Source organism: Triticum dicoccoides, chromosome 3A, assembly GCF_002162155.2.
Source record: "Triticum dicoccoides isolate Atlit2015 ecotype Zavitan chromosome 3A, WEW_v2.0, whole genome shotgun sequence".
Classification (NCBI taxonomy): domain Eukaryota; kingdom Viridiplantae; phylum Streptophyta; class Magnoliopsida; order Poales; family Poaceae; genus Triticum; species Triticum dicoccoides.
In genome coordinates this window covers 692,071,239-692,089,493 of record NC_041384.1, presented here as the reverse complement: position 1 = coordinate 692,089,493, position 18,255 = coordinate 692,071,239, and the positions used below count along the sequence as shown (strand labels likewise).

The following is an 18,255-nucleotide window of genomic DNA, read 5'->3' as shown; positions in this document are numbered from 1 at the left end:
TCGAAGGAAGCCCGGCCGGTGTAGGGGGCGGCGGGGCCGTCTCTTTCCTCTCCGCTTGATTCCTGGGATGGGGCGGGCCATCTTACGAGCTGAGACGCTGGCTAACACAGGTCCCACCACCTTGTATCGGTCAGCCGCGATACTCAGGTGATCCAATTGTTCAAGGATCGGCTTTGTAAGAGGGCTACCTCACCACCTTGTATCGGTCGGTTGTGTACTTTCTTTGCTTGTTGCTTTATATATAAAGCGGGGGGAAAGCCTGTTTCTAGAATTCTAGCCGGCTGAATGCCATTTTGCTACGTCGTGCTTGAATATCCAAATTCCTTTTTTTTGCAAAAATATCTCCCGGAAATGTTTCTTTATCTTCTATCAATAATAAAATGATCTATATGCATGGCAGTTTTTAATCAGGTGACTTGTCAAGTTTTGCAGGTTCAAAACTGTAAAACATGTGGCATGGGGGTTGGCCCCTGACCCCTGGAGCTGGGCTGCTAGCTCATGGTCTCCAATTTGTTATCGATGGGTCACCACCTGTTTCGATGACAGTGTGGCTTTGATTTGTTGGGTATTCGAGGATGAGAATTCATGGAAAAACAGTGATTGGTTACGGTCCTAGCTCGATTATCTATCACAACAATCAGTGGCTTCAACCTTCAAAATCCACATGCTCTGCTGTGATTTGTAACACAAGAGTTAGTTGTCCTCGTAGCTAGCGCGGTCATGGTGTACTCCTGCTCACAATTTTCGATGCATCCTGTCCTCGCTGAGTAAGTATGACAATTTGCAGATTTATCATCATAGACGTGTTAACATTTCCATCACCTCAGCCTTTACACTGTATATGCCTATCTAGACCTCTGGAGAAAGTTTTGTACCCAAAAAATTCATAAGAAGGTCAAGATCAATGGTGGCTTGGGGCTTTGAATGCACACAATCAGTTCTAGACACAGTAAAAACACCAGGATGACAACAGTTACCACAGTACCTTTTAAGCATTGAAGATTTAATTAATTCACGAGTAAGAATATTCTGGTGTTTTTTGCGAGGATTTGTTGTGAGTTCTTTTACAGTACCCTTAGTTTAATATGGTCCATTCATTCTCTCAGATCCAACGGATATACTTGAAGGGTACTCCATTGTAAGCATTAAGGAGTACTGCAACCGAAAATCAGGGAGTACCTTATTTGAAGGGTAGATTCGTCATTTAGGAGAGACAAACTCAGGATCCGGATTTATGATATTTTTGGAAACAACTTAATGACTATGATATACTATTCCCGTAATCAGATCTATCTTGCATGCATGCACCGATCCGATAATTGTGACAAGTTATTAGCGTGGGAGAGAGTTATGAAACATCCATTATCATCAGGTAGATCTGGAGCGACCCGATTTTGGAATTAGCATCATTCGACTTGATTAATCCCTTTTCTTTGCTTCGTTAACACCAGATCATGCAGCCAAGAACAATCCAACATAAGGATTTCTTAATCACGCCAGCTACGTCAGCTGCGATCAATACTCTTGATTCTATCGTCTCAACACCATTGTGATTGAAAAGGGGAAATTAGTAATCAGTAACAAGCAACGGCGGTTGATTCAATCGCAGCGGCGCTGGCCAGTTCTTTGTAACGGTGATAGCCGATTCAGAACAAAGCGGGCGGCGGCTGATTGCATCGTTGTGGAGCAGACCAGATTCAGAAATTTAGAAGGCTTAGGTTAAACGGAACACCATCATAAATTGTAAAAGGTCCATAATACCCTTTAATATCAACGGATGGATTTAGTTGGTACTCCACATGACCCTTAGGGAGTACCAGGGTACTGTAAAAGAGCTCGTTGTTTATGGGACGACTCATGCGGCCGGCCCAGATAACTAGTACAGCCCAGATACCTGCACCGGCTCGTCTCTCCTCTCCCACATCGCCGCCGCCCACGCACGCAAACCCTCGGTCCAGGAGTCTCTAATCTTCTGTCCTCCGTCCCGATCTGCAGACTGGCCGGCGACGGCACTGCAGGGCAGGGCTCCAAGAAGATGAGGGACACGGAGAGGAGCCCGGTGTCACAGTTGTCCGACGACCTCCTGGTCGAGGTCATCTCGCGCGTGCCCTACAAATCCACCCGCTGCTGCAAATGTGTCTCCCGGCGGTGGCGCGACCTCGTCTCCCACCCCGACCACCGCAAGAAGCTGCCCCGGTCGACCCTCGCCTGCATCTTCTACCAAACCTTCAGAGGGGAACGCTGCCCAGCTACGCTTTGTGGTTACCAAAGCGTTTCAGGGAACGGGTGCACTGGCATGGACTGCTCCCTCTCGTTCCTGCCCAAGTGCAAGAGAGTTAACATGTACCTGCTGGACAGCTGCAATGGCCTCCTGCTCTGCCTTTGCTGGAACCAACCTTCTGATGTCAATGGATTTGGTTACGTGGTGTGCAATCCCGCTACTGAGAAATGGGTGGCCCTACCTGCCACCACCTGGTCCAGCAAGGTGCGGACTGCCCGCCTAGGGTTCGACCCCTCTGTCTCCTCCCACTTCCATGTGTTCGAGTTTGTTTCTACTACTGGTGTTGTGGATGTGAATATGCAGGGTCTTGATACAGGCAAGAAAACAGTGGGGGTCTACTCCAAAACTGGAGTTTGGACACATGGAGTTGTCTGGGACAGTCCACTTTTGATATCCCGTTTCCCAAGAAGCATATTTTTCAACAGGATGCTGCATTTTTCTTCAGATAATAATTTGGTTGTAGCAATTGATGTGGAGGGAAATCACAGGGTCATTCGTGGCCCCATGCCATATTCTGCTCGTGGTGTTCCTAATGTTTATCTATCACGGGGACAATTGTATTTGGCAAATGAGAGTGATTCTGAACTCTCAATCTGGGCTCTTGAAGATTTTAGTAGTGAAAACTGGACCCTGAAGCACAGTGTTAGCCACTTACAACTGCTGGGAACAGAGTATGCAATGTTCGCGGGGAACTACAGAGTAATCTCAATCCACCCAGAACACAATGTGGTATTTATTGTATGCGAGCAGTTGTACATGCTGAGTGGCCCATCATTGACGAAACTAATGGCATATGAAATGGATTCCAGGGAGCTGCGTTTTATACGTGATCTTGAATGGGGTTGCAGGACTCCTTATCTTCCTTATGTTCCCTTGCTCTCGGAGCCATTGGCAGATGGGCAATAGAAGTCTTCAATTAATTGTGTGGTGTCAAGTTTTGTATCTCCTTTTGTTTCGAAACGGAACATGTTTATCGTTTTTTTTTTATCTTGCGAAGACCTTTATGAAGTCATGATAGTTTTGATTGGTGCTTGAGTGCACTCATGTATCTGACTTGATGCAGCTTGCTATGGCAGTTAACAACTTAGTAACTCTGCTTGTGTTTGTGCGCGTATATTAGCATCTCATGCAACTATAACACCATAGTAGCTCAGTCTTTTTTGCTTGTGTTTGTGCATGTATATTAGCAGCCCATGCAACTGTAACACCATATTACTAAAACATAGCTAGATACTTTTAACATTTTATTTTATATGTCTTAGATATCTAAATTATGGTTTCTTTTTCTGACTAATTTATCTCTATTGTAACGTCTAGATTCAATATTTGTGCTTTGACCTTATATTTTTCACATTTAGATAATATTTGTCCTCATATCACTATTGGAATTTCTGAGTTTTCCGAGTACTAGAAAAACTCGGCGAAAGCAGTTTCCCACTCGGCAGAGACTTTACCGAATGCAATTCCTGGCTAAGGGCCCTGTTCAAGAATTCATCCGATTAACCAGTTAACTTGCCGATTAATCCCTACTCATAGGGTCACCGAGTAGCCGATAAACCGAAAAATCATCCGATTAATTGATTAAATGGCCGATTAACTTGCCGATTAGCCGATTAACCCCCTACTCGCTAGCCAACCGAGCAGCTGCCGGTTAACAATTTCCTCAACAATGGCTAAGGGTAGTCGGCCAGAACACTTCAGGCAAAGCCCACTTTGCTGAGGGCATAGCCCAAAAAACATGGGAAGAAGATCACACGACAACTAGATGGATATACATTGAGCTAAGATTCGAAGATAGTGCGTCTTTAATATTTATGAAATGATATCGGAGGTTGGTGCGGTGAGTGAACATTAAATACTTACAAAAGCCCAGATCAAGACCATAATATCTTCCAGTACATTGGAAATTTGTTTCTCAATAAATGCTTCAGTTTGTTGGTTGTTGCATACTACTCCCTCCATCCGGGTTTATTAGGCCCCTCTTATTTTGGACTAAAATTTGACCTGCAGGTTTAACTAATAAAATGTATATATCACAAAAAATTATACCATCAAAAGACCTTTAAAATCAAAATTCAATAGTGTACTCCCTCCAGTCTTTCTTAGTTCGCATATAAAATTTGTCTAAAGTCAAGCGTTTTAAAGTTGGCAGGTGATAGGCGCCGGTGCACCGGTGGAAACTTTTGGCCGGTCCTTTTTAAACCGTTTGATTAATGTGCTGATAGCCATTAGATAATCATAGCACAAAGTGAATGTCTCCACGCACTGATTCTCCCTACCCGGAAAAAGTGGATCGTGAACAAAGTGCAGCCCGCGCGCACCAACTGCTGTGCCACCGGGCATGCGTCCCCGGCTCCAGCACCGCCAGTCGCCATCGTTGCCGCCGTAGACCTTCGGCATCCCCGGTTCACATCACCTCGTCATGCAGGTCGCAAAAAAAATCACTATCGCCACGTTTCACGGCCAGCAGCGCCCCCACCATTGATGCCGCTCGCTGGACCTCGCAGCAGGTTTCAATCTCCCGTTGTTGAAGCGCACATCATCTCCAGTCCAGCATACATCACCGTCAGCTACAACTCCTAGCGCTCGTGCTTGCAGCCTCACCGGCGACCGGCGCCTCCGGTTGTAGCTCCCGTGTAGACGGCTTGCAGCTCTCGTGTAGACGGCTTGCAGCTTCCAAGTACATGGTTGAAGCTTTTTAAAAAGCCAGTTCCTCATCTACCAAAGAAACTGAAAGCAACAAAAAAATTCAGTTAGTTGATTGAAGCAGAAAAAATGCCGGTTCCAGCAAAATCGAAAGACGTTGGTAGCAAAATTTTAGGCTGGTGACAGCAAAATACAAAACAAAACAAGGTGGTAGCAAAAATTTCTGATGCTTCTAGCAAAAAATATGGGTGGTTGAAGCAAACTTCCTCACCGGCTGCACCAAAATTTGCAATCCAGCAAAAAAGAAAAAAAATACTTCTGTACTAGCATGTATGGAAATCGCTGGTTCAGTAAAAATGCTTAATGGTTCGAGCAAAAACAATGGCTGGTAGATGCAAAAACGGTTGTAGCACCTCCTGTCGCCCCGTTCCAGCAAAAAAAACTGGCTGGTTCGAGCATCGTCGGCATCGTAGCTCCCGGTCGCCACCACGGTTGCAGCTCCACGCGCCACCGGATGTAACTTCTGTCGTTGTGGCTGTAGCGCCGCCCGCCCGGCGCCGTTCGCAGTTCCCCGGCCGCCATGGTTGTACCTTTCCCGATCCACCTCTCCCCCTTCCTCCGTTTACTCTACAGCAGCGCCCGGCACCTCCCGTGCAGCAGCGTCGAGCAGCCCCCATGCACCCTAGTCTTCCCTGCCACGGCGCCCATGGCCGCGCCGCATGGGTTGGGTAGCGAGAGAGTATACCTGGCCATGGGCCTGGCCGGGCCGGGCTTGGGCCGGGCCTAAAAAAGCCCACGGCAAAAAACTGAGGCCCAGGCCCTCCCAGGCCCTACCATCGGGCCTACTTTTCAAGCCCAAGCCCGGCCCATCTAGTAAAAAGCCCTTCCTTAAAATGCTAATATGCCAAGCCCAAGCCCTTCCAGGCCCTTCCGGTGGGCTCAAAACTCAGGCCCAAGCTCGGCCCACGGGCAAGCCCATGGGGCCTAGGCCCTGGATTTTAGGGTCGGGCCTGGGTGGGCCGACAGGGCCGGGCCTGAGATGGCCAGGACTACGAGAGAGGGATGGATGTCGCCCATGGCTGCCGACCAAGAAAAAGGATGAGGAATAACTGGCTCTGAAGAGATAAGGTAGGAGTGGTTTGAGTGGTGAGTGGGGCCTACCAACACGTGGAACTTGCGGGAGCTAGCTGTCGCCGTATGATGAAGCTTGATTGTATGCCTCGCACGTGACCGGGGCGACATTCGGCCGGTGCGCCGATGGCAAATATTTTCCTTTAAAGTTTGACCAACTTTATAGCAAAAAATACCAACATTCACAATGTGAAATAAATATCATTAGATGCGCCATAACTTAAATTTTCATATTGTGTAACTTTAGCATGGTAGATGTTGATATTTTTTCATATAAATATGACTTTAGACAATTCTTATATGCAAAGTAAAAAAGGACCGGAGGGAATACTTTTGTAGCATATAATTGATATTTTATTAGTCATATAGATGGTCAAAGTCTGGCCCAAAATACGAGGGGCCCAAAAAACCCGGACAGAGGTAGTATATTATAGTAAAAAGGACTGAGCTATTGCAAATCCAATTCAATTTGATGGTCATTTCATCTAGCTTAAGGAGAATCATACGGTTGTAGCGATAAAAATGATGAATGACTTATATGTATTAATCTTAAAGAAAGTTCTTTTTTCTTTTCAAAAATCATGTATTGCTCTGCACATCCATTCATTGAATGGAAGCAACAGAGTTCACAAGGCTAATGTGGTGGAAGCCCTACCAGAATCCTAAAGAAAGGTAGACTAGCACACATAATACATCCGATATAAACTATACTTAACAAAACTAATATAACAAAACACTAATAAATTTCGAAAGAGTCATCTTAACTGTATTGTACACACACAAGCAGACCCTTTGGGTGTGCATGACTATAGTATTAAGAAATAGCAAGCGCATATTAAAGGGTCCCCTATTTTCATAATTAAAGGGTCCCATATTTTTTTCTTGACAGTGCTACGCAGGCTCACGCCGGCCTAAACCACTTTCATATCATAGACAAGACTAAGATACAACAAAATGACTGCAACAAGTAGCACCCGACACACACAAGAAGAAAAAAGGAACAACACAAGAGAACCAAAAACGAGCTATGACATGCGGGCAACACCAAAAACTTAGCACCCATCACCATTAGGCACACCAAGAAAGAGCGGGAACTAGCATCGTTGGATCAGTCGAAAGGAGATTCAACATCAAGAACACATAGAGAAGAAGTTGTCTGCTACCCTGCGATCAGTTTGCTCCTTGAAGATCTAGGATAGTCGCAACCACCATTGAAGGGCTTCCCACTGCCTAGCCACGACGCATGAGTGAGAGAACGACATACTGTGCCGAAGCACAATGTTCCATCAAGACAACCCTACACCTCCTTTGGACCACATCACGACCACCATCACAAATAGAGAGAACCAGAAAACTATGTGAGGCAACCAAACCTCACGCGCCGTCGAAGGGAGCCAAACTCCGAGAGCTCACCGCTGCCACGAGCCCCAAAAGAGAGGTCGACCAACATCGCCAATATGACTAAGGCAAAGAACGCCACCACAATCCACTTCCACTACCACCACTAAACACTTCATTGACCCAACAGACATTACTACATCGCTGCTGCACACTGACCAGCCCAAAACCTCATCATTGACCAATTTCTGGCCGGTTAGTACCTCGGGGTCTGTTATGACTATCCTCATCACAGACCAACCAAAAACCGGTCAGTGATGACTCAGTGTCGATGGCTGGACTGTTAGTAATGTAATTTTGATGACATAAAGAAACAAATCTTTGTTGATCAATACTTCACAATTGGTCGGTTAGTGATATGTTTAGGAAAGCACAAAAAGTAGCATAACCTCGGTTCACATACAGATAGTTCAGCCACATATATACACACTTGTAATCAAACATACACATAGGAAGACTAAATGAAGCACAACAAGAACATCACTAACATCAACTTGAACTATTCACAGTATTCTGTCCTTGAAGGTCGGCGTTGGTCAAATCAAAAGAATCCCTAAGATTGCATGGATGAACATATTCCAGGATGCCTACTATTCCGAGCACAAGTATGCTACATGTGTCTTACTTCCATATCCTTCAAGGACACTTCCTCATCCTCTCAACGCTTTCTCCTCCTCCTCCTCCTCCTTTGAATTCTCAACATTTGAGAGATGGTGTGTCTGCGGGGGCCCATGGGAAGAAGACCACACGACAACTAGTTGGACGTATATTGAGCTAAGATTTGAAGGTAGTGCGTCTCTAATATTTATGAATGATATCGGATGTTGGTGCGGTGGGTGCACATTAAATACTTAGAAAGCCCAAATCAAGACCATAGTATCTTCCAGTACATTGAAATTTTGTTAGTCAATGCTTCAATTTGTTGGTTGTTGTATACTTCCATAGTAAAAAGACTAAGCTAGTGTAAAGTTAATTCAATTTGATGGTCATTGCGTCCGGCATAAGGAGAATCACATGGTTGAAGCGATGAAAATGGTGAATGACATCTATGTATTGATCCTAAAAAAGTTTAATTTTTCTTTTCAAAAATCATGTATCCCTCCCTGGATCCACTCATCAAATGGAACCAACAGAGTTCACAAGGCTAATGTGATGGAAGCCCTACCAGAATCCTCAAGAAAGGTAGACTAGCACACATAGTACATCCTATATATACTATACTTAACGAAACACTAATAAACTTCGGAAGAGTCATCTTAACTATAATGTACACGCACAAGCAAACCGTTTGGGCGCGCAAGACTATAGTAGCAAGAAATAGAAAGCGTATACCATGGACACTTTTTAGAATTAAAGGGTCTCCCACTTTTTCTTGATGGTGCTACAGCGGGCTTACGCTCACCTGAACCATTGTCATTTCATAAATAAGACTGGGATAGAACACAACGACTGCGATAAGTAGCATCCGACACGCACAAAAAGGAACAAGGAAGAACATAGGAGAACCAGAAACAAGCTACGATGAGCAGCAAACACCAAGGACTTAGGACCCATCACCAGTAGGCATACCAGAAGAGCGAGAACTGGCATTGTTGGATCAGTTGAAAGGAGATTCGACACCAAGAAGACATAGAGAAGAAGCCACCTGCTACCCTGCGATCAGTCCGCACCTTGAAGATCTAGGAGTGTCGCAACCACCATCGAAGGGCTTCCCACTGTGAGACAACTTCTGTTGGAAATATGCCCTAGAGGCAATAATAAATTAGTTATTATTATATTTCCTTGTTCATGATAATCATTTATTATCCATGCTAGAATTGTATTGATAGGAAACTCAGATACATGTGTGGATACATAGACAACATCATGTCCCTAGTAAGCCTCTAGTTGACTAGCTCGTTGATCAACAGATGGTTACGGTTTCCTGACCATGGACATTGGATGTCGTTGATAACGGGATCACATCATTAGGAGAATGATGTGATGGACAAGACCCAATCCTAAGCATAGCACTAGATCGTGTAGTTCGTATGCTAAAGCTTTTCTAATGTCAAGTATCATTTCCTTAGACCATGAGATTGTGCAACTCCCGGATACCGTAGGAGTGCTTTGGGTGTGCCAAACGTCACAACGTAACTGGGTGGCTATAAAGGTACACTACAGGTATCTCCGAAAGTGTCTGTTGGGTTGGCACGAATCGAGACTGGGATTTGTCACTCCGTGTAAACGGAGAGGTATCTCTGGGCCCACTCGGTAGGACATCATCATAATGTGCACAATGTGATCAAGGAGTTGATCACGGGATGATGTGTTACGGAACGAGTAAAGAGACTTGCCTGTAACGAGATTGAACAAGGTATCGGGATACCGACGATCGAATCTCGGGCAAGTATCGTACCGATAGACAAAGGGAATTGTATACGGGATTGATTAAGTCCTTGACATCGTGGTTCATCCGATGAGATCATCGTGGAACATGTGGGAGCCAACATGGGTATCCAGATCCCGCTGTTGGTTATTGACCGGAGAGTCGTCTCGGTCATGTCTGCATGTCTCCCGAACCCGTAGGGTCTACACACTTAAGGTTCGGTGACGCTAGGGTTATAGAGATATTAGTATGCGGTAACCCGAAAGTTGTTCGGAGTCCCGGATGAGATCCCGGACGTCACGAGGAGTTCCGGAATGGTCCGGAGGTAAAGAATTATATATAGGAAGTGCTATTTCGGGCATCGGGACAAGTTTCGGGGTCATTGGTATTGTACCGGGACCACCGGAAGGGTCCCGGGGGTCCACCGGGTGGGGCCACCTGCCCCGGGGGCAACATGGGCTGTAGGGGGTGCGCCTTGGCCTACATGGGCCAAGGGCACCAGCCCCAAGAGGCCCATGCGCCAAGAGATGAGGGAAAGGGAGAGTCCTAAAGGGGGAAGGCACGTCCGAGGTGCCTTGGGGAGGATGGACTCCTCCCTCCCTTGGCCGCACCCTTCCTTGGAGGAAGGGGAAAGGCTGCGCCCTCCCCCTCTCCCTTGGTCCTATATATAGTGGGGGGAGGGAGGGCAACCATACCTAAGCCCTGGCGCCTCCCTCTCCCTCCCATGACACATCTCCCTCCTCCCGCAGCGCTTGGCGAAGCCCTGTTGGAATCCCGCTACTACCACCACGCCGTCGTGTTGTTGGATCTCCATCAACCTCTCCTTCTCCCTTGCTGGATCAAGAAGGAGGAGACGTCACTGCTCCGTACGTGTGTTGAACGCGGAGGTGCCGTCCGTTCGGCGCTAGGATCATCAGTGATTTGGATCACGACGAGTACGACTCCATCAACCACGTTCTCTTGAACGCTTCCGCGCGCGATCTACAAGGGTATGTAGATCCACTCCTCCCTCGTTGCTAGATGACTCCATAGATTGATCTTTGTGACACGTAGGAAAATTTTGAATTTATGCTACGTTCCCCGACAGTGGCATCATGAGCTAGGTCTATGCGTAGTTTCCATGCACGAGTAGAACACAAAGTAGTTGTGGGCGTTGATTTTGTTCAATATGCTTGCCGTTACTAGTCTTATCTTGATTCGGCGGCATCGTGGGATGAAGCAGCCCGGACCAACCTTACACGTATGCTTACGTGAGACCTGTTCCACCGACTGACATGCACTAGTTGCATTAGGTGGCTGGCGGGTGTTTGTCTCTCCCACTTTAGTTGGATCGGATTCGATGAAAAGGGTCCTTATGAAGGGTAAATAGCAATTGGCATATCACGTTATGGTTTTGCGTAGGTAAGAAACGTTCTTGCTAGAAACCCATAGCAGCCACGTAAAACATGCAAACAACAATTAGAGGACGTCTAACTTGTTTTTGCAGGGTATGCTATGTGATGTGATATGGCCAAAAGGATGTGATGAATGATATATGTGATGTATGAGATTGATCATGTTCTTGTAATAGGTATCACGACTTGCATGTCGATGAGTATGACAACCGGCAGGAGCCATAGGAGTTGTCTTTATTTATTTATGACCTGCGTGTCAACTTAAACGTCATGTAATTACTTTACTTTATTGCTAAAGCGTTAGCCATAGTAGTAGAAGTAATAGATGACGAGACAACTTCAAGAAGACACGATGATGGAGATCATGATGATGGAGATCATGGTGTCATGCCGGTGACAAGATGATCATGGAGCCCCAAGATGGAGATCAAAGGAGCTATATGATATTGGCCATATCATGTCACTATTAATTGATTGCATGTGATGTTTATCATGTTTATACATCTTATTTGCTTAGAACGACGGTAGTAAATAAGATGATCCCTCATTACAATTTCAAGAATGTGTTCTCCCCTAACTGTGCACCGTTGCTAAAGTTCGTCGTTTCAAAGCACCACGTGATGATCGGGTGTGATAGATCCTTACGTTCACATACAACGGGTGTAAGACAGTTTTACACATGCAAAACACTTAGGGTTAACTTGACGAGCCTAGCATGTACAGACATGGCCTCGAAACACAAGAGACCGAAAGGTCGAGCATGAGTCATATGGTAGATACGATCAACATGAAGATGTTCACCGATGATGACTAGTCCGTCTCACGTGATGATCGGACACGGCCTAGTTGACTCGGATCATGTAATCACTTAGATGACTAGAGGGATGTCTATCTGAGTGGGAGTTCATAAGATGAACTTGTTTATCCTGAACATAGTCAAAAGGATTTCGCAAATTATGTCGTAGCTCGCGCTTCAGTTCTACTGTTTAGATATGTTCCTAGAGAAAATTTAGTTGAAAGTTGATAGTAGTAATTGTGCGGACTAGGTCCGTAAACTGAGGTTTGTCCTCATTGCTTCATAGAAGGTTTATGTCCTTAATGCACCACTCGGTGTGCTGAACCTCGAGCGTCGTCTGTAGATGTTGCGAACATCTGACATACACGTTTTGATAACTACGTGATAGTTCAGTTAAACGGTTTAGAGTTGAGGCACCGAAGACGGTTTTTGAAACATCGCGAAACATATGAGATGTTTTGAGGGCTGAAATTGGGATTTCAGGCTCGTGCCCACGTCAAGAGGTATAAGACCTCCGACGATTTTCTTAGCCTACAAATTAAGGAGAAAAGCTCAATTGTTGTGCTTGTGCTCAGATTATCTGAGTACAACAATCGCTTGAATCGAGTGGGAGTTGATCTTCCATATGAGATAGTGATGTTTCTCCGAAGTCATTACCACCAAGCTGTTAGAGCTTCGTGATGAACTATAATATATCAGGGACATATATGATGATCCTTGAGATATTCGCGATGTTTGACACCACGAAAGTAGAAATCAAGAAGGAGCATCAATTGTTGATGGTTGGTGAAACCAGTAGTTTCAAGAAGGGCAAGGGAACAAAGGGATACTTCATGAAACGGCAATTCAGCTGCTGCTCTAGTGAAGAAACCCAAGGTTGAACTCAAACCCGAGACTGAGTGCTTCTGTAATAAGGGGAACAGCCACTGGAGCAGAATTACCCTAGATACTTGGTAGATGAGAAGGCTGGCAAGGTCGATAGAAGTATATTGGATATACATTGTGTTGATGTGTACTTTACTAGTACTCCTAGTAGCACCAGGGTATTAGATACCGGTTCAGTTGCTAAGTGTTAGTAACTCGAAATAAAAGCTACGGAATAAACGGAGACTAGCTAAAGGTGAGATGACGATATGTGTTGGAAGTATTTCCAAGGTTGATCAAATATCGTACGCTCCCTCTACCATCGAGATTGGTATTAAAACCTAAATAATTGTTATTTGGTGTTTGCGTTGAGCATAGACATGACTGGATTATGTCTATTGCAATACGGTTATTCATTTAAGGAGAATAATGGTTACTCTGTTTATTTGAATAATACCTTCAATGGTCTTGCACCTAAAATGAATGGTTCATTGAATCTCGATCATAGTGATACACATGTTCATGCCAAAAGATATAAGATAGTAATGATAGTACCACCTACTTGTGGCACTGCCACGTAAGTCATATCGGTATAAAACGCATGAAGAAGCTCCATGTTGATGGATCTTTGGACTCACTCATTTTTGAAAGGTTTGAGACATGCGAACCATGTCTATTTGTGTATATGCATGAAGAAACTCCATGCAAATGGACCGTTTGGACTCACTTGATTTTGAATCACTTGAGACATGCAAATCATACCACATGGGCAAGATGACTGAAAGCCTCAGTTTTAGTAAAATGGAACTGGAAAGCAACTTGTTGGAAGTAATACATTTTGATGTGTGCAGTCCAATGAGTGCTGAGGCGTGTAGTGGATATCGTTATGTTCTTACTTCACAGATGATCTGAGTAGATGTTGAGTATATTTACTTGATGAATCACGAGTCTGAATTATTGAAAGGTTCAAGTAATTTCAGGGTGAAGTTGAAAGATCGTCGTGACAAGAGGATAAAACGTCTATGATATGATCGTAGAGATGAATATCTGAATTACGAGTTTGGCACAGAATTAAGACATTGTGGAAATTGTTTCACAACTAATACAGCCTGGAACACCATAGTGTGATGGTGTGTCCGAACATCATAACTGCACCCTATTGGATATGATGCATACCATGATGTCTCTTATCGAATTACCACAATAGTTTATGGGTTAGGCATTAGAGACAACCACATTCACTTTAAATAGGGCACCACGTAATTCCGATGAGATGACACCATATGAACTATGGTTTAGAGAAACCTAAGCTGTCATTTCTTAAAAGTTTGGGGCTGCGACGCTTATGTGAAAAAGTTTCAGGCTGATAAGCTCGAACCCAAAGCGGATAAATGCATCTTCATAGGACACCCAAAACAGTTGGGTATACCTCCTGTCTCAGATCCGAAAGCAATAAGGGATTGTTTCTAGAATCGGGTCCTTTCTCGAGGAAAAGTTTCTCTCGAAAGAATTGAGTGGGAGGATGGTGGAGACTTGATGAGGTTATTGAACCGTCACTTCAACTAGTGTATAGCAGGGCACAAAGAGTTGTTCCTGTGGCATCTACACCAATTGAAGTGGAAGCTTATGATATTGATCATGAGACTTCGGATCAAGTCACTCCCAAACCTCATGGGATGACAAGGATGCGTACTACTTCAGAGTGGTACGTGATCCTGTCTTGGAAGTCATGTTGCTAGACAACAATGAACCTACGAGCTATGGAGAAGCGATGGTGGGCCCGGATTCCGATAAATGGCTCGAGGCCATAAAATCCGAGAGAGGATCCATGTATGAAAACAAAGTATAGACTTTGGCAGAATAGCTCGATGGTCGTAAGGCTGTTGAGTGCAGATGGATTTTAAAAGGAAGACGAACAATGATGGTAAATGTCACCATTAAGAAAGCTTGACTTGTCGTTAAGATGTTTTCCGACAAGTTCAAGGAGTTGACTACGATGAGACTTTCTCACTCGTAGCGATGCTAAGAGTCTGTTGGAATTAAATTAGCGATTACTGCATTATTTATGAAATCTTGCAGATAGGATGTCAAAACATTGTTTCCTCGACGATTTTCTTGAGGAAAGGTTGTATGTGATACAAACGGAAGGTTTTGTCAAACCTGAAAGATGCTAATAAGTATGCAAAGCTCCAGCAATCCTTCTAAGGACTGGAGTAAGCATCTCGGAGTTGGAATGTACGCTTTGATGAGATGATCAAAGATTTTGGGTGTATACAAAGTTTATGAGAAACTTGTATTTCCAAAGAAGTGAGTGGGAGCACTATAGAATTTCTGATGAGTATATGTTGTTGACATATTGTTGATCAGAAATGACGTAGAATTTCTGGAAAGCATATAGGGTTATTTGGAAAGTGTTTTTCAATGGAAAACCTGGATTAAGCTACTTGAGCATTGAGCATCAAGATCTATAAGGATAGATCAAAACGCTTAAATGGTACTTTCAAATGAGCACATTCCTTGACATGATCTTGAAGGTGTTCAAGATGGATCAGTCAAAGAAGGAGTTCTTGCCTGAGTTGTAAGGTATGAAGTTAAGATTTAAAGCTCGACCACGGCAAAATAGAGAGAAAGGACGAAGGTCGTCCCCTATGCTTAAGACATAGGCTCTACAGTATGCTATGCTGTGTACCGCACCTGAAGTGTGCCTTGCCATGAGTCAGTCAAGGGGTACAAGAGTGATCCAGGAATGGATCACAGTACAGCGGTCAAAGTTATCCTTAGTAACTAGTGGACTAAGGAATTTTCTCGGTTATGAAGGTGATAAAGAGTTCGACGTAAAGAGTTACGACGATGCAAGCTTAACACCTATCCGGATAGCTCTGAGTAGAGATACCGGATACATATAATGGAGCAACAATTTAGAATAACTCCAAGTAGAACAGTTATTTGAAATGGCTCCAAATATAGCGTGGTAGCTGCATCTAGGAGATGACATAAAGATTTGTAAAGCACACACGGATCTGAAAGGTTCAGACCCGTTGACTAAAACCTCTCTCACAAGCAACATGATCAAACCCAGAACTCATTGAGTGTTAATCACATAATGATGTGAACTAGATTATTGACTCTAGTAAACTCTTTGGATGTTGGTTACATGGCGATGTGACCTGTGAGTGTTAATCACATGGCGATGTGAACTAGATTATTGACTCTAGTGCAAGTGGGAGACTGTTGGAAATATGCCCTAGAGGCAATAATAAATTAGTTATTATTATATTTCCTTGTTCATGATAATCGTTTATTATCCATGCTAGAATTGTATTGATAGGAAACTCAGATACATGTGTGGATACATAGACAACATCATGTCCCTAGTAAGCCTCTAGTTGACTAGCTCGTTGATCAACAGATGGTTACGGTTTCCTGACCATGGACATTGGATGTCATTGATAACGGGATCACATCATTAGGAGAATGATGTGATGGACAAGACCCAATCCTAAGCATAGCACTAGATCGTGAAGTTCGTATGCTAAAGCTTTTCTAATGTCAAGTATCATTTCCTTAGACCATGAGATTGTGCAACTCCCGGATACCGTAGGAGTGCTTTGGGTGTGCCAAACGTCACAACGTAACTGGGTGGCTATAAAGGTACACTACAGGTATCTCCGAAAGTGTCTGTTGGGTTGGCACGAATCGAGACTGGGATTTGTCACTCCATGTAAACGGAGAGGCATCTCTGGGCCCTCTCGGTAGGACATCATCATAATGTGCACAATGTGATCAAGGAGTTGATCACAGGATGATGTGTTACGGAACGAGTAAAGAGACTTGCCGGTAACGAGATTGAACAAGGTATCAGGATACCAACGATCGAATCTCGGGCAAGTATCGTACCGATAGACAAAGGGAATTGTATACGGGATTGATTAAGTCCTTGACATCATGGTTCATCCGATGAGATCATCGTGGAACATGTGGGAGCCAACATGGGTATCCAGATCCCGCTGTTGGTTATTGACCGGAGAGTCGTCTCGGTCATGTCTGCATGTCTCCCGAACCCGTAGGGTCTACACACTTAAGGTTCGGTGACGCTAGGGTTATAGAGATATTAGTATGCGGTAACCCGAAAGTTGTTCGGAGTCCCGGATGAGATCCCGGACGTCACAAGGAGTTCCGGAATGGTCCGCAGGTAAAGAATTATATATAGGAAGTGCTATTTCGGGCATCGGGACAAGTTTCGGGGTCATCGGTATTGTACCAGGACCACCGGAAGGGTCCCGGGGGTCCACCGGGTGGGGCCACCTGCCCCGGGGGCCACATGGGCTGTAGGGGGTGCGCCTTGGCCTACATGGGCCAAGGGCACCAGCCCCAAGAGGCCCATGCGCCAAGAGATGAGGGAAAGGGAGAGTCCTAAAGGGGGAAGGCACCTCCGAGGTGCCTTGGGGAGGATGGACTCCTCCCCCCCCTTGTCCGGCAAGGCTGCGCCCTCCCCCTCTCCCTTGGTCCTATATATAGTGGGGGGAGGGAGGGCAACCATACCTAAGCCCTGGCGCCTCCCTCTCCCTCCCATGACACATCTCCCTCCTCCCGCAGCGCTTGGCGAAGCCCTGTTGGAATCCCGCTACTACCACCACGCCGTCGTGCTGTTGGATCTCCATCAACCTCTCCTTCCCCCTTACTGGATCAAGAAGGAGGAGACGTCACTGCTCCGTACGTGTGTTGAACGCGGAGGTGCCGTCCGTTCGGCGCTAGGATCATCGGTGATTTGGATCACGACGAGTACGACTCCATCAACCCCGTTCTCTTGAATGCTTCCGCGCGCGATCTACAAGGGTATGTAGATCCACTCCTCCCTCGTTGCTAGATGACTCCATAGATTGATCTTGGTGACACGTAGGAAAATTTTGAATTTATGCTACGTTCCCCGACAATTTCTTCATGGGCATTGGTTGATCTAGTAGCGACGGCCATTGAGTTTCATCACTGTGAAGGGTTTGCACTCCGTCGTAGGTACAACGCCCATGCATGTCTGTGTTCGACAATGACATGATAGTAAGTTGCAATATTGATCATCAATGAAATGGCTAACACGTAGAGAAACAAGAAGCAAAACTTATGAACTCATCGAATGACGTGCCCTTTGCCACCTCTTTGCAATTATGCATATGCACTGCAATACTTGTTGAGGGCATTTTGAATAGTGTGCCATCGATGGAATAGTGACCTCATATCATGACCATGGATCACCTTCATGTTGTAGGCCGCGTAGTGCTTGTGCTCATTGAACCAAACATGCACACTTACCCAAAATGTTTAGTTATGATTCATGCCTTGAAACTTCACTTGTGGCCAACCACGCATCATGCAACAATTC

The 18,255-nt window shown here is 45.0% G+C and overlaps 1 protein-coding gene across 1 annotated transcript; it reads left to right on the top strand.

The window, feature by feature from the left end:
• Window positions 1-1,946: 1,946 nt before the first annotated feature.
• On the top strand, window positions 1,947-3,187 carry LOC119272908 (F-box protein At5g07610-like). The gene has a single exon (XM_037554260.1). It carries the CDS (start codon window positions 2,036-2,038, stop codon window positions 3,185-3,187), a length of 1,152 nt encoding a protein of 383 aa, XP_037410157.1. The 5' UTR covers window positions 1,947-2,035.
• Window positions 3,188-18,255: the final 15,068 nt, after the last annotated feature.